General features: G+C 38.8%; 1 protein-coding gene across 1 annotated transcript in view; it reads left to right on the top strand.

Moving 5' to 3' along the window:
- NALCN (sodium leak channel, non-selective) overlaps positions 1–25,828 on the top strand; it is a gene marked incomplete at its 3' end in the record, with an annotated part of 335,842 nt that overhangs the window by 213,139 nt on the left and 96,875 nt on the right. Inside the window, exon 15 of the mRNA XM_064371774.1 lies at positions 20,938–21,012. Within this exon, the coding sequence (XP_064227844.1) occupies positions 20,938–21,012 (75 nt within the window). The remainder of the gene's footprint in view (positions 1–20,937; positions 21,013–25,828) is intronic.

The raw sequence follows: 25,828 nt of genomic DNA, 5'->3' as shown, positions 1-25,828 counted from the left end.
AATATTAAAACCGGTATATAGTCTTCTCGGGCAATCTAAATCTTCTTTATGACCTAATATATGGCATTGGTTGTAAAACACTTAAAGTTCATCCAAGGACTCCTGGGGTGCACCTGAGGCTTTAGGAATCCACAGAGCACAAGATAAAAACCCATCTCTAATTCCACTCTTTCCATCTACTGATTGAAGTATCCACCCAAAACATCTGTTCTAACTTTTTTTATTGTGATTTTCAAAAAAAAAGTTCTAAGTTAAAACTAAAAATTGAAATAATTTGCTCTTTTATTCACATTTTTTAAAAGTTTGTCAAGCAATTGAGAATTCAGAAGTCTATATGTTAATGAGAACAGTTTGGTAACTGTGGTGTCATATGAAACTCTGAAATTGGAGTCCAAAAATCCAGATTCATGTTCTAGCTCTGCTGGTGACTTGATATGTGATTTTGGAAGAATCAGATAACTTTCCTGATCTCTCTGTTGTGTTATACCAGAAAGTGAGGATAATAATTCACAATACACCTAGTTTCCAAGGTTGTCATGTATCTGGGAGTTAACCCTGTTTCTCTGAGGATGTTTTAGACCACCAAAACTGAGCCCTTTTAAGTGTAGATAAGACAGTATGTGCATTTAAAGCCATATATTAATAAATGTTAAAATTACATTATGTTCAAATATTTTTAATTTATAGAAGTAAAGTATTATTGATTAGGGTATCATTTATGCCCCTTCTGAATTAATTTCGACTCTGACTTCTTTCTCTCCTTCCCTACACCTCTTCTCCCAGGCAATAACTATGATAATTTTAATATAAATTCATTTTCCAATATTTAAAACACATTTCACTAAATTTAACATTATATCATTTATATGACTCAGTTTGTGTAATACTAAAGAGAAAAGCAAACTATACACATAGAGGATAAGGTGCATCCCTACTTCAGAGTTGTTGTTTTTTTTTTAATAACTTTTTGTGTGTGTGTGTACTTTAGGTTCTGGGGTACATGTGCAGATCATACAGGATTGTTGCATAGGTACACACATGGCAATGTGGTTTGCTGCCTCCATCCCCCCATCACCTACATCTGGCATTTCTCCCCCATGTTATCCCTCCCTGACCTCCCCATCCCCCTCACTGTCCCACCCTTGGACCCCCCAACAGACACCAGTGTGTGATATTCCCCTCCCTGTGTCCATGTGTTCTCATTGTTCAACACCTGCCTGTGAGTGAGAACATGCAGTGTTTGATTTTCTGTTCTTGTGTCAGTTTGCTGAGAATGATGATTTCCACATTCATCCATGTCCCTACAAAGGACACAAACTCATCAATTTTTATGGCTGCATACTATTCCATGGTGTATATGTGCCACATTTTCCTTGTCCAGTCTATCATCGATGGGCATTTGGGTTGGTTCCAAGTCTTTGCTATTGTAAACAGTGCCGCTATGAACATACATGTGCATGTGTCTTTATAATAGTATGATTTATAATCTTTTGGGTATATACCCAGTAATGGGATTGCTGGGTCAAATGGAATTTCTATTTCTAGGTCCTTGAGGAAGCACCACACTGTCTTCCACAATAGTTGAACTAGTTTACACTCTCACCAACAGTGTAAAAGTGTTCCTATTTCTCCACATCCTCTCCAGCATCTATTGTCTCCAGATTTTTTAATGATCGCCATTCTAACTGGCATGAGGTGGTATCTCCATGTGGTTTTGATTTGCATTTCTCTAATGACCAGTGATGATAGCATTTTTTCATATGCTTGTTGGCCTCATATATATCTTCTTTTGAAAAGTGTCTGTTGGTATCCTTTGCCCACTTTTGGATGGGCTTGTTTTTTTCTTGTAAATCTGTTTTAGTTGTTGTAGATTCTGGATATTAACCCTTTGTCAGATGGGTAGATTGCAAAAATTTTTTCCCATTCTATTGGTTGCCAGTTCACTCTAATGATGGTTTCCTTTGCTGTACAGAAGCTCTGGAGTTTAATTAGGTCCCATTTGTCTATTTTGGCTTCCATTGCCAATGCTTTTGGTGTTTTAGTCATGAAGTCCTTGCCTATGCCTATGTCCTGAATGTTTTGTTTAGGTTTTCTTCTAGGGTTTTTATGGTGTTAGGTCTTATGTTTAAGTCTTTAATCCGTCTGCAGTTAATTTTAGTGTAAGGTGTCAGAAAGGGGTCCAGTTTCTGCTTTCTGCACACTACTAGCCAGTTTTCCCAACACCATTTATTAAACAGGGAATCATTTCCCCATTGCTTGTTTTTGTCAGGTTTGTCAAAGATCAGGTGGTTGCAGACGTGTGGCATTGCCTCCGAGGCCTCTGTTCTGTTCCATTGGTCTATATCTCTGTTTTGGTACCAGTACCATGCTGTTTTGATTACTGCAGCCTTGTAGTATAGTTTGAAATCAGGTAGTGTGATGCCTCTGGCTTTGTTCTTTTTGCTTAGGATTGTCTTGGCTATGCAGGCTCTCTTTTAGTTCCATATGGAGTTTAAGGTGGTTTTTTCCAGTTCTGTGAAGAAGGTCATTGGTAGCTTGATGGGGATAGCATTAAATCTGTAAATTACTTTGGGCAGTATGGCCATTTTCAAGATATTGATTCTTCCTGACCATGAGCATGGAATGTTTCTCCATCTGTTTGCGTCCCCTCTTATTTCCTTGATCAGTGATTTGTAGTTCTCCTTGAAGAGGTGCTTTACACTCTTTGTTAGTTGTATTTCTAGGTATTTTATTCTCTTTGTAGCAATCGTGAATGGGAGTTTGCTCGTGATTTGGCTCTCTGTTAGTCTGTTATTGGTGTATAGAAATGCTTGTGATTTCTGCACATTGATTTTGTATCCTGAGACTTTGCTGAAGTTGCTTATCAGTTTAAGGAGATTTTGGGCTGAGATGATGGGGTCTTCTAAATATACAATCACGTTGTCTGCAAATAGAGACAATTTGACTTCCTCTTTTCCTAATTGAATACTCTTTATTTTTTTTTCTTGCCTAATTGCTCTGGCTAGAACTTCCAATACTATATTGAATAGGAGGGGTGAAAGAGGGCATCCTTGTCTAGCACTGGATTTCAAAGGGAATGCTTCCAGTTTTTGCCCATTCGGTATGATATTGGCTGTAGGTTTGTCATGAATAGCTTTTATTGTTTTGAGATATGTTCCTTTGATACCTAGTTTATTGAGAGTTTTTAGCATAAAGGGCTGTTGAATTTTGTTGAAAGATACTTCAGAATTTTTAAAAGGCGAAAGTAAATGTACATCTTAAAATCAATGAAATGCAGAGGTATCCCACACATATATGCATCCATTAAAAATATATAGTATTTGGCCGGGCGCGGTGGCTCAAGCCTGTAATCCCAGCACTTTGGGAGGCCGAGGCGGGTGGATCACGAGGTCAAGAGATCGAGACCATCCCGGTTAACATGGTGAAACCCCGTCTCTACTAAAAATACAAAAAATTAGCTGGGCACGGTGGTGCGTGCCTGTAATCCCAGCTACTCAGGAGGCTGAGGCAGGAGAATTGCCTGAACCCAGGAGGCGGAGGTTGCGGTGAGCCGAGATAGCGCCATTGCGCTCCAGCCTGGGTATCAAGAGCGAAACTCCGTCTCAAAAAAAAAAAAAAAAAAAAAAAAAAAAAAAAAAATATATAGTATTTAGGCCCAACACGATGACTCACACCTATAATCTCAGCACTTTGGGAGGCCGAGGTGGGTGGATCACCTAAGGTCAGGAGTTCAAGTTCAGCCTGGGCAACATGGTGAGACCCCATTTCTACTAAAAATGCAAAACATTAGCCAGGCATGGTGGTGGGTGCCTGTAATCCCAGCTACTCAGGAGGCTGAGGCAGGAGAATCACTTGAGCCCAGGAGGCGGAGGATGAAGTGAGCCAGGATTGTGCCATTGCACTCCAGCCTGGCAGAGGATGCAGTGAGCTGAGATCGTGCCATTGCACTCCAACCTGGGCATATATATATGCATTCCAACCTGGGCATATATATATGTATACATGTGTGTGTGTGTGTGTGTAGTATTTTAAACTTAAGGTTCCCGTCTAAATACATTTTATACCCAAAATTCTGAAGATTAATATTAAGTTTTCTTAGTTTGCAAAGCACTGCTTCAGTCAACTGATGGCCATCCCTGGGGGAGTGGTCTGGTAATACATGCTTCTCTCCCTGTAAGTCCATGCTGGGGCCAAGTTATGTATGGTCATGTTTTCCCTCCTTATCAATTATTAGTAGCAGCAGTTTTTAGAATAAATGGTATCAAACTCAACATATATTCTGCAGTTAAGGCTTTCACCAGATATTTTTTTCTGAGATCTTTTTATCTTACTAAACATGAAGCTAATTTGGTCATTATTCTAGAGAGCCATATAGTCCTCCACTGACTGGGAATATGCCATATTGTTTATCAGTTCCTTTTCTGATGGATGTTTATGCAGTTTTCCACAGTTGTCCTTTTATAATGCTGCAATACATTTATGTATGGTGTCCACTTATGTGAATTTCTCTAGAACATATGCCCAAAAGTAGAATGCCTAGATCTTAGGTGCTGCCCAAATTGCTCTGTACCAGGGATCTGTAAGCCCAGATACCAAATCCAGCCCACCACCTCTATTATACAATCAGTGAGCTAAAAATGGTTTCTGTAATTTAATGGTTACACAAGTACCCACATAATATCCTCAGTGTTGCCTCATGGGCCTCAACATCTAAAATGTTTACTGTCTGGACCTTTAAGAAAACATTATAGAGTCCTGCTCTATAGATAAATTGTGTTACTTTACCCTCATAGGAGCAATAGTTGAGAATTCCTGTGTTCTTACATTCTCATTTAGACATCACATTGTTTGACATTTGAGGTTTTGGCAATCTTATGAGTGAACAGTGGTATCAGTTGGGCTTGCATTTTTGCATTTCCATAATAATTAATAATGGAGCACCTCTTACTATGTTTATTGACCGTGTTTTTGTGACTCACTCAGTTATTTGCTTTACCTATTTTCCTAAAAACTAATTTGTCTTAACTCATTTATTGGATACTTGTTGGATATTAATCTCTTGACTATTATATGTGTTGCAAATATCCTGTCTTAGGCAGTATTTAGTCTTCCAGTTTGTCTGCGATGTCTTTTGACATTATATATATATATTTTATTTCATTTTTAGTTAACAAATAATAATTGTATATATAGTGGTCCTCCTTTGTCCCAGAGGGAAACATTCCAAGATTCCCAATAGATGCCTGAAATCATGGATAGTTGAACCCTATTTATACACTATGTTTTTTCTTATAAATACATACCTTTGATAAAGATTAATTTGTAAATTAGGCATAGTAAGAGATTAACAACAATAATAATAAAATAGAAGAGTTATGACAACATGCTGTAGTCAAAGTTATGTGAATGCACACTCTCTCTGTCTCCATCTCTCTATCCTTGTCAAAATATCTTAATATTTTCAGGCTGTGGTTGACCACAGGTAACTGAAACCACAGAAAGTGATACAGTGGATAAGGGGGGGCCTACTGTATTTGTGGGGTACAACGTGATGTTTTGATACATGTGTACATTGTGGAATTATCAAATTAGGTCAAAACTATTCATTTTTCACTGATGGTCTATGTTTATTTTGAACTCATATCTAAGAAATTCTTTCCCACCTGAGGTAATACAAATATTCTCCTATATCTTCTTCTAATTGTTTCTAATTTTTGCTTTTCACCTTTAAGTCTTTAGCTCCCACCTCTACATACTGTTTAGATATAGTGTCAGTTAGATGAAATATACTATTTAAATAAAACTCAAATCAATTTTTCTCAAACAGATTTATATGAGAAACTGCAAACTTTAGAATATTTATTTGATTTCTCTAATTATGAAGTCTAAAACAAAAAAAAAAACTATTCAAACTTTTTAATCTAAAAATTATGTTTTAAATGATACATAATTAATTTGATAGAGTGAAACACTATATAACTAAATTAAAACAAAGAATATCACTTCTATACTAACCAAAAAGTCTAATACTAAAGTCACTTCCCCAGTGCACAAAGTTTTGCTTAAAATGTAATCAACAGTTGCTTTTCTTTTCCTTTATATGCTTAGACTGACAATGACTGTAACGGGCTTTATCAAGTGAGTTCAATTTTATTTGATACAGTTTTATTGACCCTCTACTACCACGTGCAGGTACTAACCTACATCCTGTCCAGAGTGGGAAAGAGCTTAATTCGTGTCCTCTTAGGGGCAACAAATAAAATCAGCTCTAATAAACCAGACAGGTCAACCAACAAACAAAACCTGTGGTTCAAGGCCTAAAGATGCAAATGATCAGAGAGGCATGTCTACATTGCTACTTGCTATGTGATCAATAATAAGCATCTGCTTCCCAGTTTTTCCCAAACTGCCTTATGTGAAATATCAAAAGTAGCAGCAGTAAAACAGCTGGAGTTAGTCTGTGGGCTAACATATAAATACATGCATGAGGGTGGCAAGTCTGTGTTCTACACACATTGAATGCCCCTAAAAACTGAACTTCACACATTAAAGTCTCTATTCCATAAGCCTGTCTTTAGAGCTGAACTTACCTTAAAATAAGCATTTTAGTCTAATTGTATGTTTCCTTTTACAAAATATTACAAAGCATTTTAACCCAAATAGGTGAGAGAGAGAGAGAGAAAGAGAGAGAGGAGTCTGTAAATTACAAGCTCTGATTTATCTTTTGTTCACACTGACCAATGGTGTCATACAACTTGGTGAGTTCCTGATTTAGTCTTCTCCGGGACAGGCATGTGCCAAGCAGCGGAAAACAAAATGTGTGGCTTGTTCTGGAATAAAGAACAGCAGGCTATTTCATCACCCCTGGGGGCACCAATTTGTCAGCCCACAGTGAAAAGCTTAAGTATACAGCAAATGCATATTCATAACCACCATGTAGTGTTCCTTTCAAATATCTCTCTCTTCTGCCAGGTAAATGTATTCTGTATTTCTGCCCTGACTGATTGCGGTTTATCGCATGCTTATCAAATTCATCTTTTTCCCAACCTTTGCCAGTGATTTGGGATAAGGACTATGGAAGACCTAACAAGTTGAAAGACTCCATTTTTCCCACAATGTTTTTCTGTCTATTACAGTTTCAAAGGAAAGCCCTGTGATGTGAATACTGAAAAGAGAATATAATTAAGCGTTCATTGTGGGTAGTCTTTTTGTTACCTTTGAAGTGCTGAAATTAACACAGCAATCTCTTGATTTTGCCTCGGTAGTGGCAGCTTGCTGAGAATAGTCATATTTTGCTGACAGAAATGGGCATTCAAAAGTGTAAATTAAATAACTTGATTTTATAGAATTCATTTAAAAGTGCATCTGTGTTGAACGTATCCCCATTTTACACTGCTCTGATTACATTTGACTTTTTGTTGACCCATATAAAAAGTGAAATTGTTTCATACTACAGGCTGCAAGACAGCTGAGGATAGAGTGATTATAAATGGTAAAAAGGAAAAGAAAAACGCAAGATTGTGGGACATTGATTCCTGCTGTGTTTCTATTGTATACTTGAAAATAATTTTAAAATAGGTATTATTAATAAAGTCCACAGCAAAGAAAAAAGTGAGATTAAAGGTGAAATTTCAGCCAAAAGGCCATCTTTAAGTTATATAAAAGGGAAAATCGTAAAATTAAACTTTGTAAAAAGAAATGAAAAGAGAAAGCTATAGGCTAAGGTCATGACTATCTGCAGAGTCAGAGAGAATGTAAAATAGGATATGTTGCTACAGGGAGAGAAATTTTCAACCAAGAAAATCCATTAGAAATGACAAGGCTGCCCTCTTGCAAAAATAAATCACGCTTTTGAGCTCTTTGAATCATGCTAATCCGAAAGTCTTATTCTGAGGGAATGAGAACTACAGTATGTTGGGCAGAATGATTTGTGTCACAGCAAAATTGAAGGAAATGATTATACTTGTAAGCACAACTATTTCAGTAATTTATTGAATTTGACTGAAATTTATTATAGGCAAATAGAATAAATAAATGTATCTGTGGTTAAATGTATAAAACTTGAACATAGCAAATAACTACCACACACTTAACTGAGGTGAATCTGGGCTGTTTCAGAGGAGAAAAGGGAAAAGGAGGTATTAGAGAAAGAGAGTCATAAGAAATATCAGAGAAATCAAACACCTGTGAGACCCTGGCACAGGCACCAGATTGAACCTGGAAGATTACACTTTTGAAATGCACTCAGCTGAAAGGTTAAAATTCCATTATGTTATTCATAAATATTTTGAGAGACTTCCCAGGCTTCGGTAGGCCTGACAGTGCCATTTTCCATACTGAATGCATTGTCAATGCTAAACATATCTTAGCAATGGGCATTATACTCTAAGGGAGATAAATAATTAGATATCTGAAATATTTGGTTATTCTCCACTTTTTCATTGATATCACTGATTCATAATGTATGAATATTGTTCATAAAATTAAAAAGTGGATACATACATCAGTTGTATATTACACAGTAGAACAAATATTATTTTGCATATTATATGATTAAATGCTATAGACCTGTTAAAAGTGGCAAGTAGTGAATGCATGAAAAAATATATATTTGACTTCCTTTTTTAAAACATTGCACAAACTAAACACCAATGTGTTGAAAGCATGCGTGTACTTAGCAGAGTTCAAGAGGAAATGAAGGGTGATGTCATTAGCCTTTTTCCCCTGATATTATATTGTTAAAAAAACAGTGTCATAGTATGCCCTGCTGCATTCTAAATTGAATATCACATAAATCTAAATATTAAGAAATAAATAATGCAAGGCAAATTAGTTGCACAATCTAGGACAGGCAAAGTGCAAACATGAAAGTGTTTCATACACATGATGACACTCTTGTGATTCAATGTGGCAAGTCCCTATAAAATTCCTTTATGACATCAATACTGCTTTAATATAAACCTCTAAATCACATTTAATGGCTATCTAAAAACCTTCTGGCACAGCAACATGTGGCACTGGAGGTAAACATTAACTGAAGGAAGCATGCAGACGTCGCTGTAATGGGTTCTGACTGCTAATGAGCCTTACCTCAGCTTTCTGTAAAAATAGAACAAATGGAAACACTCAGAGAACTGAGAAATGGTTCTTCCTTTCAGAATTAGGGCTTGTCACCCATTCCCATGACTTTCCATACCATGTGGTGGCAAGTGTCTGACACCCAGGTCAACCTGCTCCTTCAGTCCAAATCCGCAGTGCATGGGTATCACTAACAAATGAAATATGATGGACACCAAGCTGCCATTCTTCCTCCACTTCTACCTCTTTATCACAGTGGTTACTGTCACCTCATGAGAGTCTGTGAGAAAAGAACTACAAAGTCATTCTCACCTTCTGGCAATCAGCTACAGACTCACCCTGCACCTCCTGAATCTTCTGTTTCCATTCTAAAGACATAGCCAAAGCCTTGGACCAGACTTTGGTCATCGCTCACCCTGAGTGCCAGTTGTCACCTTATCTCAGTGCCCTACATGTCAGGGACAGGGAGATGAGGATCAAGCTGAAAGTCCACATTCAAATATGGCTTCAAGGGGAAACTCAAGCACCACCACCACCCACCACACACACACACACACACACACACACACACACACATACATTTTTTCGAACCAGATCCTGTTTTGAAAGTTAGTGCTTTTGTCACCCCATTGTCACATTAATTGAAAAATGATGCCTAAACAAAGATATTTGATGAATAAAATTAGGTTTATGCCAATTTCAAGCAAACTTCAAACTTTCTTATATTATTCTTTTTTTTTTTTTTTTTTTTGATTTTTTTTAAATTTATTTATTTATTTATTTATTTTTTTTATTGCATTTTAGGTTTTGGGGTACATGTGAATAACATGCAAGGTTGTTGCACAGGTGCACACCTGGCAGTATGATTTGCTGCCTCCCTCCCCTTCACCTATATCTGGCATTTCTCCCCATGCTATCCCTCCCCAACTCCCCACCTCCCCACTATCCCCCCTCCCCCCCAACAGACCCCCGTGTATAGTGCTCCCCTCCCTGTGTCCATGTGTTCTCCTTGTTCAACACCCGCCTATGAGTGAGAACATGTGGTGTTTGATTTTGTGTTCTTGTGTCAGTTTGCTGAGAATGATGTTTTCCAGGTTCATCCATGTCCCTACGAAGGATGTGAACTCCTCCTTTTTAATGGCTGCATAATATTCCATGGTGTATATGTGCCACATTTTTCCTGTCCAGTCTATCATCGATGGGCATTTGGGCTGGTTCCAGGTCTTTGCTATTGTAAACTGTGCTGCAATGAACATTCGTGTGCATGTGTCCTTATAGTAGAACGATTTATAATCCTTTGGATATATGCCCAGTAATGGGATTGCTGGGTCAAATGGAATTTCTATTTCTAGGTCCTTGAGGAATTGCCACACTGTTTTCCACAGTGGTTGAACTAATTTACACTCCCACCAACAATGTAAAAGTGTTCCTATTTCTCCACATCCTCTCCAGCATCTGTTGTCTCCAGATTTTTTAATGATCGCCATTCTAACTGGCGTGAGATGGTATCTCAATGTAGTTTTGATTTGCATTTCTCTAATGACCAGTGATGATGAGCATTTTTTCATATGTTTGTTGGCCTCATGTATGTCTTCTTTTGTAAAGTATCTGTTCATATCCTTCGCCCATTTTTGAATGGGCTTGTTTGTTTTTTTCTTGTAAATCTTTTTTAGTTCATTGTAAATTCTGGATATCAGCCCTTTGTCAGACGGGTAGGCTGCAAAAATTTTTTCCCATTCTGTTGGTTGCCGATTCACTCTATTGACTGTTTCTTTTGCCGTGCAAAAGCTGTGGAGTTTGATTAGGTCCCATTTGTCTATTTTGGCTTTTGTTGCCAATGCTTTTGGTGTTTTGGTCATAAAGTCCTTGCCTACGCCTATGTCCTGAATGGTTTTGCCTAGGTTTCCTTCTAGTGTTTTTATGGTGTTACGTCTTATGTTTAAGTCTTTAATCCATCTGGAGTCAATTTTAGTGTAAGGTGTCAGGAAGGGGTCCAGTTTCTGCTTTCTGCATATGGCTAGCCAGTTTTCCCAACACCACTTATTGAACAGTGATTCCTTTCCCCATTGCTTGTTTTTGTCCGGTTTGTCAAAGATCGGGTGGTTGTAGATATGTTGTGTCGCCTCCGACGTCTCTGTTCTGTTCCATTGGTCTATATCTCTGTTTTGGTACCAGTACCATGCTGTTTTGATTACTGTAGCCTTGTAGTATAGTTTGAAGTCCGGTAGTGTGATGCCTCCTGCTTTGTTCTTTTTGCTTAGAATTGACTTGGCTATGCGGGCTCTCTTTTGGTTCCATATGAAGTTTAAGGTGGTTTTTTCCAGTTCTGTGAAGAAGGTCATTGGTAGCTTGATGGGGATAGCGTTGAATCTGTAAATTACTTTGGGCAGTATGGCCATTTTCACGATATTAATTCTTCCTAACCATGAACATGGAATGTTTCTCCATCTGTTTGTGTCCTCTCTTACTTCGTTGAGCAGTGATTTGTAGTTCTCCTTGAAGAGGTCCTTTACGTTCCTTGTTAGTTGTATTCCTAGGTATTTTATTCTCTTTGTAGCAATTGTGAATGGCAGTTCGTTCTTGATTTGGCTCTCTTTAAGTCTATTATTGGTGTATAGGAATGCTTGTGATTTTTGCACATTGATTTTGTATCCTGAGACTTTGCTGAAGTTGCTTATCAGTTTCAGGAGATTTCTGGCTGAGGTGATAGGGTCTTCTAGATATACAATCATGTCGTCTGCAAATAGAGACAATTTGACTTCCTCCTTTCCTAATTGAATACCCTTTATTTCTTTTTCTTGCCTGATTGCTCTGGCTAGAACTTCCAGTACTATATTGAATAGGAGTGGTGAGAGAGGGCATCCTTGTCTAGTGCCAGATTTCAAAGGGAATGCTTCCAGTTTTTGCCCATTCAGTATGATATTGGCTGTCGGTTTGTCATAAATAGCTTTTATTATTTTGAGATATGTTCCATCGATACCTAGTTTATTGAGGGTTTTTAGCATAAAGGGCTGTTGAATTTTGTCGAAGGCCTTCTCTGCATCAATTGAGATAATCATGTGGTTTTTGTCTTTGGTTCTGTTTATGTGGTGAATTACATTTATAGACTTGCGTATATTGAACCAGCCTTGCATCCCCGGGATGAATCCTACTTGATCATGGTGGATAAGCTTTTTGATGTGCTGTTGTAATCGGCTTGCCAGTATTTTATTGAAGATTTTTGCATCTATGTTCATCATGGATATTGGCCTGTAGTTTTCTTTTCTTGTTGAGTCTCTGCCGGGTTTTGGTATTAGGATGATGTTGGTCTCATAAAATGATTTGGGAAGGATTCCCTCTTTTTGGATTATTTGGAATAGTGCGCGCGGCCGGGCGCTTGGCGCCAGAAGCGAGAGCCCCTCGGGGCTCGCCCCCCCGCCTCACCGGGTCAGTGAAAAAACGATCAGAGTAGTGGTATTTCACCGGCGGCCCGCAAGGCCGGCGGACCCCGCCCCGCCCCCTCGCGGGGACGGGGGGGCGCCGGGGGCCTCCCACTTATTCTACACCTCTCATGTCTCTTCACCGTGCCAGACTAGAGTCAAGCTCAACAGGGTCTTCTTTCCCCGCTGATTCCGCCAAGCCCGTTCCCTTGGCTGTGGTTTCGCTGGATAGTAGGTAGGGACAGTGGGAATCTCGTTCATCCATTCATGCGCGTCACTAATTAGATGACGAGGCATTTGGCTACCTTAAGAGAGTCATAGTTACTCCCGCCGTTTACCCGCGCTTCATTGAATTTCTTCACTTTGACATTCAGAGCACTGGGCAGAAATCACATCGCGTCAACACCCGCCGCGGGCCTTCGCGATATTATTCTTAAATTTGCTGCCAACCCCCTCTCCAAGAGTTTGTTCTCAATTCTGTAAGTTTGGGCCTTCCTGTTGCAAAGTCCCATAGCATTTTCCCAGCAAAGTCAATGCTCTTTCTTTAGGAGTCTTGCCTTCTCCCATCCACAGCAAATACCCAATGTATCTGTCATGAGGAGTCAGTGCAGCTGGCATGCCATAGCTGTCTCTGTCCTGCTCTGAGGGTGGCTTTTCTCTCTTTCCCCCCAAGGAAAATGTATAAAATATACTGGATTTTTGTTTAACCAAGGTAAGAAAACATTATATACCTAATAACCTTTTGTTGAACTGCGCTTAACTCTCTAGTTACTATTTCAGTGAGCCAATTTATTTTTTGTTGTTTGTTTTTATTTTTTGGAGACAGGGACTTGCTCTGTCACTCAGGCTAGAGTCCAGTGGCACATTCATAGCTCACTGCAGCCTCAACCTCTCAGGCTCAAGAAATCCTCCCACCTCAGCCTCCCAAGTAGCTAGGACCACAGGCATGCACCACCAAGCCTGACTAATTTTTTTTCGAGAGAGATGGGGTTGCCCAAGCTTGTCTCAAATTTCTGGGGTCAAGCAATCCTGCCTCAGCTTCCCAAAATGCTGGGATTATAGGCATGAACCACCATGCCCAGCTAAGCCAGTTTAAAATGGCTGCATTATATGCATTCAAAATGAAATCACACAAAAACACAGAACTTTTAAAAGGAAAAATTTAGCAGAAAGAAACTGATGTCATCACTTTGTGACTATTCCAGCCTCCCTCTCACATCCATGACCTCTGTGGTGCTCAAGACACCTGCCCACCCTGCCTTCCTCTCCAGCCCCCAAGCCCTCTTCCTGGAAGCCAGACTCTGGCCAGACTTTCTCATTCACCAGGCCCTGACCACACCACCTGGAATGGCTTTCTCACAGCTCTCTTCCAAAATCAGCTCTCTCCTTGGCATCTGCATGGCTTGGGAGAGCATCCTTGGGTCTCAGTGTCTCATAATCTTCAATAAGTAGTGTTCAGAAGCTGTCCCCTGGCCATATGCCCAGGTGGGCTCAATGCTTCAGATGGTACAGAACTCAATGTGTGAATTTTGGATGGGGCTTCATTTCCGGTCCTTCTTTTTCACACTTGCGTGGCTGCCCTTCCCATCCACATTCCAATTTTCTTTCACTTTTCTGCTTTTCCCAGAAATAAGATTATTTTCTGAGGTGGAGCATGAGGAAGACAGAAAGCCCTGGAGAGAGAGAGAGACAGACAGACAGTTACAGTCAGGGAGAGAGAGAGAAGGAGAGGATGTGTTTCTGTGGGAGATGCCCAAGCACCTCACTTTGGGGCAGTGGCAGTGTTGGTACCCACTCAGGTGTGTTTTAACACCCAAGACTTGACCCTAATTCTTCTCGGAATTTGATGGGGAGAGAACCTTGCTGTGGGCCCCACATGGACCAGGAGCGGCCTGAGCAGAGTTGGGCAGCTGCCTGAGATTCTAGGTGGAGAGGCCAGGAATATCCCACAAGAACAAGCCTCCATTAGTTGCGAGTGGAATGACAGCCCTTTGTAAGTTTCCCTGAGAGTTGAGAGCTGATACATCTGTTGTGGGAACAACAGCCCAAGCCAAAGACCACGCGGAGGCCAGGTGTAGTGGCTCATGCCGGTAATCCTAGCATTTTGGGAGGCCAAGATGCACGGATTGCATGAGCTTGGTGTTCGAGACCAGCGTGGTCTCGAACAAAAAAATACAAAAAAAAAGTAACTGGGCATGGTGATGGGCACCTATAGTCTCAACCGCTTTGAGGACTGAGGTGGGAGGATCGTTTGAGCCCAAGAGGTGGAGACTGTAGTGAACTGAGATCGCACCACTGCACTCCAGCCTAGGTGACAAAGTGAGACCCTGTCTCAAAAAAAAAAAAGACCAAACAGACAGTATAGTAAATTAAATGGGGCCCCCCGGAAGATATGACCATGGCTTAACCCACAGAACCTATGAACATGACCTTATTGGAAAAAGGGTCTTTGCAGATGTAATTAAATGAAGGATCTTGTGACGAGGTCATCCTGGATTACCTGGGTGGGTCCTAAAGCCAATGACAAGTGACCTTATAAGAGACAGAAGAGCACAAGACACAGAGAGAAAACTGTGCAGATAGAGGCCAAGTGACCACTGTTATGAAGCCACAAGCCAAGGGACAATGGATGTCACCAGTGGCTGGAAGAGACAAGGAAGGATTCTCCCCCATGGCCTTCAGAGAGTGCATGGTCTTGCCAACAACTCAATTTTGGACTCTGGCCTCCAGAACTGTAATCAAATAAATGTCTGTTGTTTGAAGCCACCAACTCCATGCACTGTGTTACAGTACTCTAGGAATAGCATATGGAGAACATCACTGGGAATCAGAGCTCTTAGCTTTGGGAGCTGAGGTGGTGGCCAAGTCAGCAGAGAGAAAGCCCCAAACCGCCAAAACAGCCTCATCAGTACCCCAATGGGGGATGGAGGATGAATTACCCAGCTTGTAGTGGATAATCTTGACCTGAAACCACCCCTAAAGGAAAATGATCATTTATTCAAATGTAACTGAGCATGAAAGGACTACATTGAATTGATGTAGCAAGACTGTGTTTCCAGCCACCAACAGCAATGGAGGGATTCTGCACCAAATTCAATTCATTTGTAGGAAAACCAAGAAATTTATTTTAGCTTTGCATAACTAATTTTATGTCTGTATATTTTCAGACATTGTATAGCTATACTACACATCAGGGTTGCTTGGGGAGAATTAAATGAAAAAAAAAGCTGCAATTTGTTGAGCTATTATTACATTTGTAACGTTTTACAAATGAGGGCACTGAAACTCACTGTGGGCTGGCAGTTGCCACGTGGCTCGTAGCTGGCAGAGCCTGTTTGCTACCAAAGCTCTCTGACTCCAAGCACAGTGCTCTCTTCTGTCAGGTTGCCACCCTATGTCTGCTTAATCTGATGATAAACATCTTTGCAGTGAGTGCAATATCATATTTATGTTTTTGACCAGGCAGTGCCTCACACATGCATGGACTATTTGTCTAATTTAATCGAATAACATAGCCTTGCTGTCCTTAAGTAGCCTGCCATCTGTCAGGTTTGGGGGACGTGATTAAAAATAAAATCTCCTGCCAACCCGTGAAAACTCTCCTTAAAGGTAGAGGAGAGAGAACCCAGTTTTATTACTGAATAAGCATTAACGCAGGGTGCGATGTGCATCACTGGCAATCTGCTAAAGAGATCACGGAGGCAGAAAAAACCTCAGACTTTTATATCACTGCTTTCCATACATGTTCTCAAGATAGAAATAACTAGTCCCCAAGTAAGAAGATTTGACACCACCATTTGTTAAATATAGTTTATCCTAAATTCACCTGGTAATAACTGGGGTGGCCATCTGTGGGAGCTGATTGCCTTTATCCAAAGGAAAATTAAAACTTCTCCTATTTCCATGACAAGTAGGTAGGTTTACAACTTGGAGCCAGATGTCTCAACTCCCACCCTCCATGAGAAGGGGAGATGGAGTCTCTGTCTTCCTTGATGTTTATATTACTTCAAGGATACAGCCCTCAAGGAAAACGTTCTTTTAGGTTGTAGAACTGGTGTGAAGCTTATTGGGCTTTAAAAAGTATTTATGTACATCTCAAACAGAAAGGGAAAGAATTTACAATTCCAACTCTTCTAAAGGAAATGTTCTAAGAAAAGGGAGGAGAACCTTCCAACCCCCGCCCCCTTTTTTTGGCGGAGGCGGGGTTCCTGTTTGCACTTTCGCTAGAGAGATAGGAAACCTGATTAAATTAGGACACAGAGCGATGCCTGCTCCAGCGCCCAGGGGTGAGAGAAGGGATATAAGACAGCCCCTCCTGCAGAATGAAACCAACAGGTGAACATCTCAGAATTTGAGGTGAGAAATCAAGGCAAGGGAAGGTAAACTCTGCTTCTGATATTTTGTCATCAAGATCTTGGGAAATGGACTGAACATGGAGATAACTTTAAAATCTCCAGTTTAGAATCAGGTCTAGTTCAGAGTGAGCCTGATGACCATGCCTGGTACACCACTGTGTACCAGTCATGGTGATGCTAATAAAAACCCTCTGGTCTAGATCATTCTGTATCTTCTTCAAGTTCTAATAAGACTCCAAAGGGCATGGCCGTTGAAAAGAAGGGTGTTGGCATTTGTCCCAAGTCAAGCATATCCCATCACAATTTAATCATGTTGATGTACTCATTAAAATTGAAAAAGAGCTAGCCATTAACTTCTGCATAATAATTTCTCTAGCTCTGGCTGAATTATCTCAACTTTCTGACCTTCATGCTTAACCACTTAATTTTAACAAATGGGAATAATTCGTTAAGAAGAAAACTGAAGGGAAGCATATGAGTTAGGAATGAAAACATGATCAAATGAATGTAGGACTTTAGAAAATTCAAAGTTAGAGAGGGACTAGAAAGTAAAATTTTTTTTTTGGAAGAAAAAAAGAAAGAAAAAAGGCAGAAAGAAAGAAAGAAGAATGAAGAAGAGGAAGAAAAAGGAAGAGAAAAAGAGAGAGAATGGGAGTATTGCTTTCTTGCCCAGGCTAGAATGCGGTTTAGTAATGGGTATTGAAAACCTCTTTTATACCAATAATTATACTTAATGTCAATAGCAAGGAATAAGGGAAGAAAATAACAAACAAGCAGCCAACCAATATTTCATTTAAACCTATGAAATGCTATGAGATTACTGAGGAGTGATTTACTTCCAATTATGTAGTCACTTTTGGAATAGGTATGAGGTGGTAATGTATGTTTTGTGTATTTGAAGTGGAGAGTTCTATAAATGTTTATTAAGTTTACTTGTTCCAGGTCTGAGTTCAAATCCTGGATGTCCTTATTAATTTTCTGTTTCGTTGATCTATAGAATCGTTAGCTCTTCTTGTTACATTGATCCTTTTGCCATTATGTAATGTCCTTCTTTGCCTCTTTTGATCTTTGTTGCTTTAAAGTCTATTTTATCAGAGGCGAGAATTGCATCTCCTGCTTTTTATTTATTTGTTTATTTTTACTCTCTGTTTGGTGGGTAAATCTTTCTCCTTCTCTTTGTTTTGAGTCTTTGTGTATCGTTGCATGTGAGATGGGTCTGGATGCAGCATACCGATGGGTTTTGGCTTTTTATCCAATTTGAATATATATGAGTTTAATGCTGCCATTTGATGCTAGCTAGCTGTTTTGTCCATTAGCTGGTGTAAATTTTTCATTGTGTTGATGCTCTTTACTTTTTGATATATTTTTGGAAAGGCTGATACTGGTTGTTCCTTTATATGTATAGTGCTTCTTTCAGAAGCTCTTGTAAAGCAGGCCTGGTGGTGGTGAAGTCTCTAAGTACTTGTTTGTTTGCAAAAGATTTAATTTTTCCTTCGCTTATAAAGCTTAGTTTGGCTGGATATGAAATTCTGGGTTGAAAGTTCTTTTCTTTAAGGATGTTAAATATTGGTCCCCACTCTTTTCTAGCTTGTAGGGTTTCTGCTGAGAGATCTGCTGTAAGTCTGATAGGTTTCCCTTTATGGGTAGCCTGACCTTTCTCCCTGGCTGCCCTTAGTATTTTCTCCTTCATTTCAACCCTAATAAATCTGGCGATTATGTGCCTTGGGGTTGGTCTTCTTGAAGAATATCTTTGTGGTGTTCTCTGTATTACCTGGAGTTGAATATTACCCTGCCTTGCTAGGTTGGGAAAGTTTTCCTGAATGATATCCTGAAGAGTATTTTCCAACTTGGATTCATTCTCTTCGTCACATTCAGGTACACCTATCAAACATAAATTAGGTCTTTTCACATAGTCCCATATTTCCTGGAGACTTTGCTCATTCCTTTTTATCCTTTTTTTCTCCAATCTTGTCTTCTCGTTTCATTTCACTAAGCTGTTCCTTGAGATCTGATATCCTTTATTCTGCTTGATCAATTCGACTGTTTAAACTTGTGCATAGTTCACAAAGTTCTCGTGTTGTGTTTTTCACCTCCATCAATTGACTTATATTCCTCTCTAAATTGTCCATTCTCATTAGCATTTCATCAAACCTTTTTTCAAGGTTCTTAGTTTCTTTGCATTGGGTTAGAACAAGTTCTTTTAATTCACAGAAGTTTCTTATCACCCACATTTTGAAACCTGCTTCTGATAATGGAACATACTTGCTCTCCATTAAGCCTTGTTCCGTTGCTGATGAAGAACTGAGATCCCCTGTAGAGGGAGAGGCATTCTGATTTTGAATATTCTCTGCCTTTTTAGGCTGGTTTCTTCCCTTCATTATATATTTATCCCTCTGTCGTCTTTGTAATTACTGACTTTCTAAGTAGGTCTCTGAGCAGACGTCCAACTTGTTAATTCCCAGCGCCGAAATCTAAGCAATCCACTGCGCCGGCCAAAACAGCGGTGTTAAGATTGATGGTGCCTTTCTGCCTGGGAACCTCCAGACTCTGCACCAAGAACTGCCGCACTGAGGCGCCAGCTAAACTGCCGCGCCAGCCACAAGAGTCACCCTGGCGACCCGTGGGGCTCCTCCGCTGGGAATCTCTTAGTCCGTGAGCAACAAAAATTCGTCTAAAAGTGTGGCGTCCTCTCGTTCTCTGTGCCTTCACTGGGAGCTACGAGCCCAAGCTGCTAGTGATCAGCCATCTTGGATCTCTCTCTCAAAATGTTTTTTAAATTATACTATTTTGTTGTTTTTTCTTTTACTTTATTTACCTGTTCTAAAAGAAGCATACATCTTTAAAAAAAAAAAAAAAAACTGAGAAAATCATAAAATTTTTAAAAAGAGGGAAAAATGTATTATTCCAATACACAAAAGTAAGTGCCATTAACATTTCCTAAGTACCTCCTTCAAGCGTTTCTTCTATTATCCCGTTATATGCATAGTCGAGCTTCTACCATATATACGCTCTTATTTAATATTATAACACAAGTGTTTTCAACACTTTAAAACTTCTAATGTGTGGGTAATTTATTTCATAGCAATAGATAACCAGTGCATTAGTTGTTATCTATTGCTATGAAATAAATTACCCACACGTTAGAATCCTACCAGCAAATAGACTGTTTATTATCTCAATCATTTCTTACGGTTGGGAATCTGAGACAGGCTTAGCTGAGTGTTTCTAGTTTAAAGTCTCATGAGGTTGCAGTTGAGACGTTGTCTACAGCGGCAGTCACCTTGAAGTTTTACTGGGGCTGGGCACCTGTTTCCCAGATGGGTCACTCCAGTGGCTGTTGGCAGGAGGCCTCAGTTCCTCACCATATGGACCACTCCAGAGGGCTGCTTGAGCATCCTCACAACATAGCACCTTCTTCCACCAGAGCAGGTGATCTAGGAGAGAGCAAGGATAAAGACACAGTCTTTTATTGCCTAGCCTCATACGTCACACACAATCATTTCTGCAACCTGCTGGTGACACAGGCCAGCCATATTCAGTGTGGAAGGGGGGTAAACAAAGGGATGAACCAGGAGCCAAGAGCAACGCTGGAGGCCATCTTGAAGAGTAGCTACCACAGTGGGAATTTGTAATGGCTGCATGTATCTTATCACATAAATCTCTACAACAGTATTAACTATTCATGCAAGGTTGGATTTTATTTCTAGTATTTCCATATTACAAACAACCCCCTAATAAACACCTGTGTATATTAAGCTTTTCATCAGTAGTTCAGATCACTTTTGTAGAATATAATCTCAGAAGTGGGATTGTTGCATTAGAAAAAACCTTTTTCTTAATTTTCTTTTTAAGTTGGCTTCATAAAGCAAATTGATATTTTATATTATTTCAATGAACATATGTATTTTCTTTCATGTGTTTGTGATAAACACCTTGAAATGCCTATGCAATGATTCATAACTGCATGATTATTTTTCACTTAATGAATTCTATATTCAATATATGTTAGGTAGCTATATTATATATATAGTATCTTGATACTTATGGCAAGTGGGTTTTTTCATTGTTATTTAACCATTTTATAGATCCTCCTGAGTTTGTTTGTTGCTGTTATTTTGGACAACTTAGAACTTGATGAAGACCTAAAGAAGCTTAAACAAGTAAGTAATGTATGGGGAATTTTTTAAATCTGCATTTTTTGAAAAAGGGCAAAAATCCAGGGGCAACCCATATGCTTAGAGGCAATATTAAAAGAGTTTGAGCTTCAAAATAAAATTTAATAAGTTAAGGCTATCTAAGGTGGTAAAATGGTATTCTTTTAAGTTTAACTTTCATATTAACAAGGGAAACGTTCTATTGCTCTATAAATATCCTGGAAATAGTTTTATTATTTTTGAATAAAAGTAAGATGGGCACAGTATAGTAAATTGGTTTTGGAGAGTGTTCTCTTCCTGCCATTAAATGAAGGTTGTTTGGAAATGAGACACCTCAAGGCCAGATTGCCATTTTGCATAATTATATGTAATACTCTTTATCATCATCATAAAAATATTGCAATCAATCTGCCTGATCTCCAGACACTAAAGGAGAATTTAGTCTGGGTGGCTATAGTGATTATAAGAAACATAACAGAATAAATTATCAAATGTGTGCCCAGTTACATATGAGAACAGACTGGATGTCATCGTGGTGAAAGTATACCCCCAAAAATGAAACTCGAAATGTGTGAAGGCTATGTTCTTAATGGCAAGAGGATTACAGGTATAGTCAACCGTTCCCATAGTTTCTGTTGCATGGAGAATATCTGGCTTGAATATTTGGCACTATCAAGGAGTATAGACCCTTTGAGAAGTAGAGCTCACAAGAAAATGGGACACTGGGTGGGATGTTCTTGTATCACCCTCCCCAACACTGAGAGAATAGTTGAGATGTTAACTACCAAACTCTACCCAACTGTTATAATGTTATAATGCTGACAGACCCACAACTGTTATAATGTTATAATGCTGACAGACCCACAACTGTTACAATATTAACAGAACCATGGCTCTTAAACTTTCTATTTGGAATTAGTAAGCAGCCCCTCCATATTTGGAATTTTCCAAAGCTTTCTATTTTTAACAAAGCAAAAAGTATAACCTTTTTAATTTTTTTATCTACCTTATGATCAGATTTGGCATTTCATTTTATTACTCTTCTCTTTAAAGCCTATGCTTTTAACAGAGGATAGAAATAAAATAAAATAAAATAAAATAAAATAAAATAAAAAAAAACCATGTTATGAAGATTCCTACTCAGCTCATACCAAGGAAGGTTTTGAGTTCTTCAGCACCCTACAGCTACCCAGGCAAATGAGCATCTTCCCGGGTCTGCTGGTATCTCTTCACTCTGTGGTAGCAGGGATAGATTCTTCAAATGAGAGTTGGGATATTCTTTTATGTCATCAATGAAAACACTTTGTGTGGCTTCTAGTTGCAGAAAAAATATCTAATAGGTGAGTTCAGAATTGAAAGTGACCAACTATGTGATTAGACATGACCAACAAAAATCTGCTGCAGTAGAAGCACTTTAGTCCATGCTTTACGAATCTGGTGTTGAGTTGTAGATTTTCCTTCATCCCATGTTTATTATGCCCGGATACTTACCGTCCTCTGAGAGAGTACATTACAGTATGTATTCCATAGATAAAATTTAAAATATCCCATTTTTTTCTAACCAGTGCTACTACCAGGTTCCATATGCTTTAAATAACCATATAATTCCAGCTCTCATTTGTAAAATAATTTTTCTTCTGGAAAGCAACAAAATAAACTTGTATGTAGCAGTTTTTTAGGTTTATGAATTCAAACCTAACGATATTTTGCAGTGTTCATATTTTCAATATTCTAGATTATTTATATATACACAGATATGCATAGCCTACTTAAATGTTTGGTCATCTAAATATCTAGTTGTCACAATGGGCATTTCATTTGATTTTTATCTGACCCAAAGTGAAAAACCAACAATAAAAAGTCAGGACTTCAATTGGCATTGACATTCTTCCTGAACCATAAAGTTTTAATAAACCGTGTGACTCTTCACTTCAAGTAAATGTCATTAGTTATAAAATGGCTTTTAATCACTTGCTAGATATTAGTGGAGCTTTGTGTTTCTGGAAATTCTGTACATCAGAACTGGTTATTCAATTGCACTTGCCTCCAATTTTGGACCATATACTCTGGGTATTTGGGCATTGAAAACTCCAATTATAAATAAAGCAGCAATTCCATCTGTGTTAGTACTTTTTACACTGTTCCTTATTCATGATTGGACTGAAACTATGTAGCTATTAAATTCTTCTATTAATTTCATACTTGAAACTCATAGAACCTGAAATTAATTAGCGCAAATATTATTAAACTAAGTTAAAGTGTTCCTGGTTAACTTTCTCTCATTTTTGTATGGTTGTTTTGTGTTCTCACTAGTTTTTAAAAACTGTGTCATTTTTTATGCCCCTGATTTTTCTTATTTTCAGTGATCTTGGCCTTAAAGGTAGGGCTCATTTGTATATTTTTAAGAACACACACATTCGCGTGCATGCACTTTCATATACACACATAGTGTGTGTATATTTGTGGATACCTGAAATTATTTGTAGATACCTGAAACTTTAGGCTGCCTTTTACAGATTCTTTTAAAAAAACAATAAAATTATTACACTGAGTATTTGTTTAAATTGTCCATGTACAGATCCAGCTCTTAAGATTTAAATTTGCATACACTATTTTTACTATTCCCAGATAGACGGTAGAGTGGAGGAAATGTTCAAAAATGTATTTGATTTTCTTAATGTTTCAAGTTTCAGAAAGCACTATACATTCCAAATTTCTTCTCTGTTCAGTTCAACCTTTTTGCTTCTTTTACCACTTCTGCCAGTCTGTAGACTCTCATGGCTCTGGTGATAATGGTTGAATCCTTGCTCAGTATCAAGTGTTTTATGTTTTCATCTATTTTTCAAAACAACCCATTCAATGCAAGTATTTTTATTATGTCCCTCTTACAGATGAGGAAACTAAGACACAGAGAGGTTAGGTAACTTGCTCCAGGTTACACAGCCAACAAATGTCAGAGCTAGAATTTGAACTTAGGCAATTTGGGCCAAAAGCCCACATGCTTAACGTCTAAACTACATTGATTCAAACTAAAGCTATATAAAGGCCAAACATGAGTCCTGCATACTGTGGAGGCTCACTCATAGGACTATTAATTATTTGTTTATAAATGATAATGTTGTAGATAACAAAGGCATCATTATATTCACCAAGTGAGCTGTTAAGAGGAAGGATGGTTTCTGAGGAATAGAGGTGAATGCAGCAACCCAGTTGTTAAAACTATCCAGATTAGTTCTTTGTTTCCTCTCAAACCTCAGAGGGTCTAATCAGAGCCACTGGAGTTATGACCTTGCTGCATGATGGCAAAACCACTCAAGGTGCCTCTTCTTAGTGATCTTCTTGGAGTGATGATCCTCCTCAGACGCCTACATAACAGGCTTGCAGCAGAGCGACATTTTAGTGACTTTAATGTCTCGTATTACAGATGTGTTTTTAACTGTGTTAATATATAAAAGTTGGTTCGTAGATTTTTTTCAAGAATAAAAAAAAACAGTGCCAGTTACCTCTAGAATGGGGGTGTTAACATGCAGCGCTCAGGAATCAATCGAGGAAGAGGAAGCAGCCCTCGTGCTGGGAGAGGAGAGGCCACCCTTAAGCTAAGGGTGTGAGATGGGGGTAGAAAGTGAGAAGGTGCTAGTGACGGGAGTAGAATGGAAAGGAAGGAAGAAGTAAAGTAGAAAACACCAGATATGAAATAAAGGGTATGAATATAACCCAGTGATAGAGGTGCGGGAATCTGGCCAAACCCAGAGTTAGGAATGTGACAAAGTCAGTGGCCAAATGTCAAAGCCCACCAGAGCCTTTTGCTCAGAAGCTCCAGGGGGCAGGTGTGTGCGCATGATGGATGGTTGGTGGGCCCGTGTTCTCCTGAAGTAGAAGCGTGGTGCTGTATGTCTTTTCCCATTATTTTTCTACGCTACCTCCGTGTGCATCAGAGGTGGTTTCTAGCCAAGGACTACTGAGCTCTAGGGGTCCTCATGAGACACTAAGGTGTCATTTTTAATACTTCAGGAAGCTGGAACAGAATTGTGCATTTTCGTAACATAAGCCTGCTCCTGCTAAATGAAATGTCAAGTTTAATACTTTTAGCTGGAAATCTGAAAATTCTAAGTGGCAGCACTGTTTCCTTAATGCTATAGCTCTGAAGTGTTTTCATATATACTTTCCTTTAAGCAAATTTGTTTAAAGCTACAGTGAATTTCTTGTTTCTTAATCAAGGCATTCTGGCAGGAAAAAATGTTTGGGTTTTTTTTTTTTAGAATCCAGAGAAGAAGATAAAAGGGCTTTTTGCACACAAATTTTGAGAGGTTCTGATGTGTTTATTCCCATCACCTCTCTCCAAGATATCACTAGTGTGTGCCGTGATGGCCACCTCTGTGGCTTTTCCTTTGTCACCTCCCACAATCGTGTTTCAAAAACTCACCTCAATCATATAATCATATGAAATTCCTCTGTTGCTTTCCCTGTGTGTTATATATAGGACACAGTTGATTCCTAATAGCAATAGGGCAGCATAATCTTTTCATAGCTGCCATCATTTACATGACCCCCACATTGAATTACATAGAAACCATATTTTTCTTTTCAGGATCTCCAAAGCCAGTGCAGAGACCTGGGAAAAATATTTATGTGTGTGTATATATTATATACATGTAATATATATGTAACATGTATGTGTATATCTTAAATACAAAAATGATATATATTGCCATTTTGGATTACATATATAATATCTATACATATATGTATATATTAAATATAAATTATATTCAAATATATTTAATATATGACATACAAATGTGTGTAATATGTATAACATATA

The sequence above is a fragment of the Aotus nancymaae genome, unplaced genomic scaffold, assembly GCF_030222135.1.
Source record: "Aotus nancymaae isolate 86718 unplaced genomic scaffold, 86718_ANA_hifiasm-v0.15.2.pri h1tg000161l, whole genome shotgun sequence".
NCBI classification, from domain to species: Eukaryota; Metazoa; Chordata; class Mammalia; order Primates; family Aotidae; genus Aotus; species Aotus nancymaae.
The sequence above is the reverse complement of the archived record's forward strand: the minus strand, read 5'-3'. Positions and strand labels throughout refer to the sequence as shown.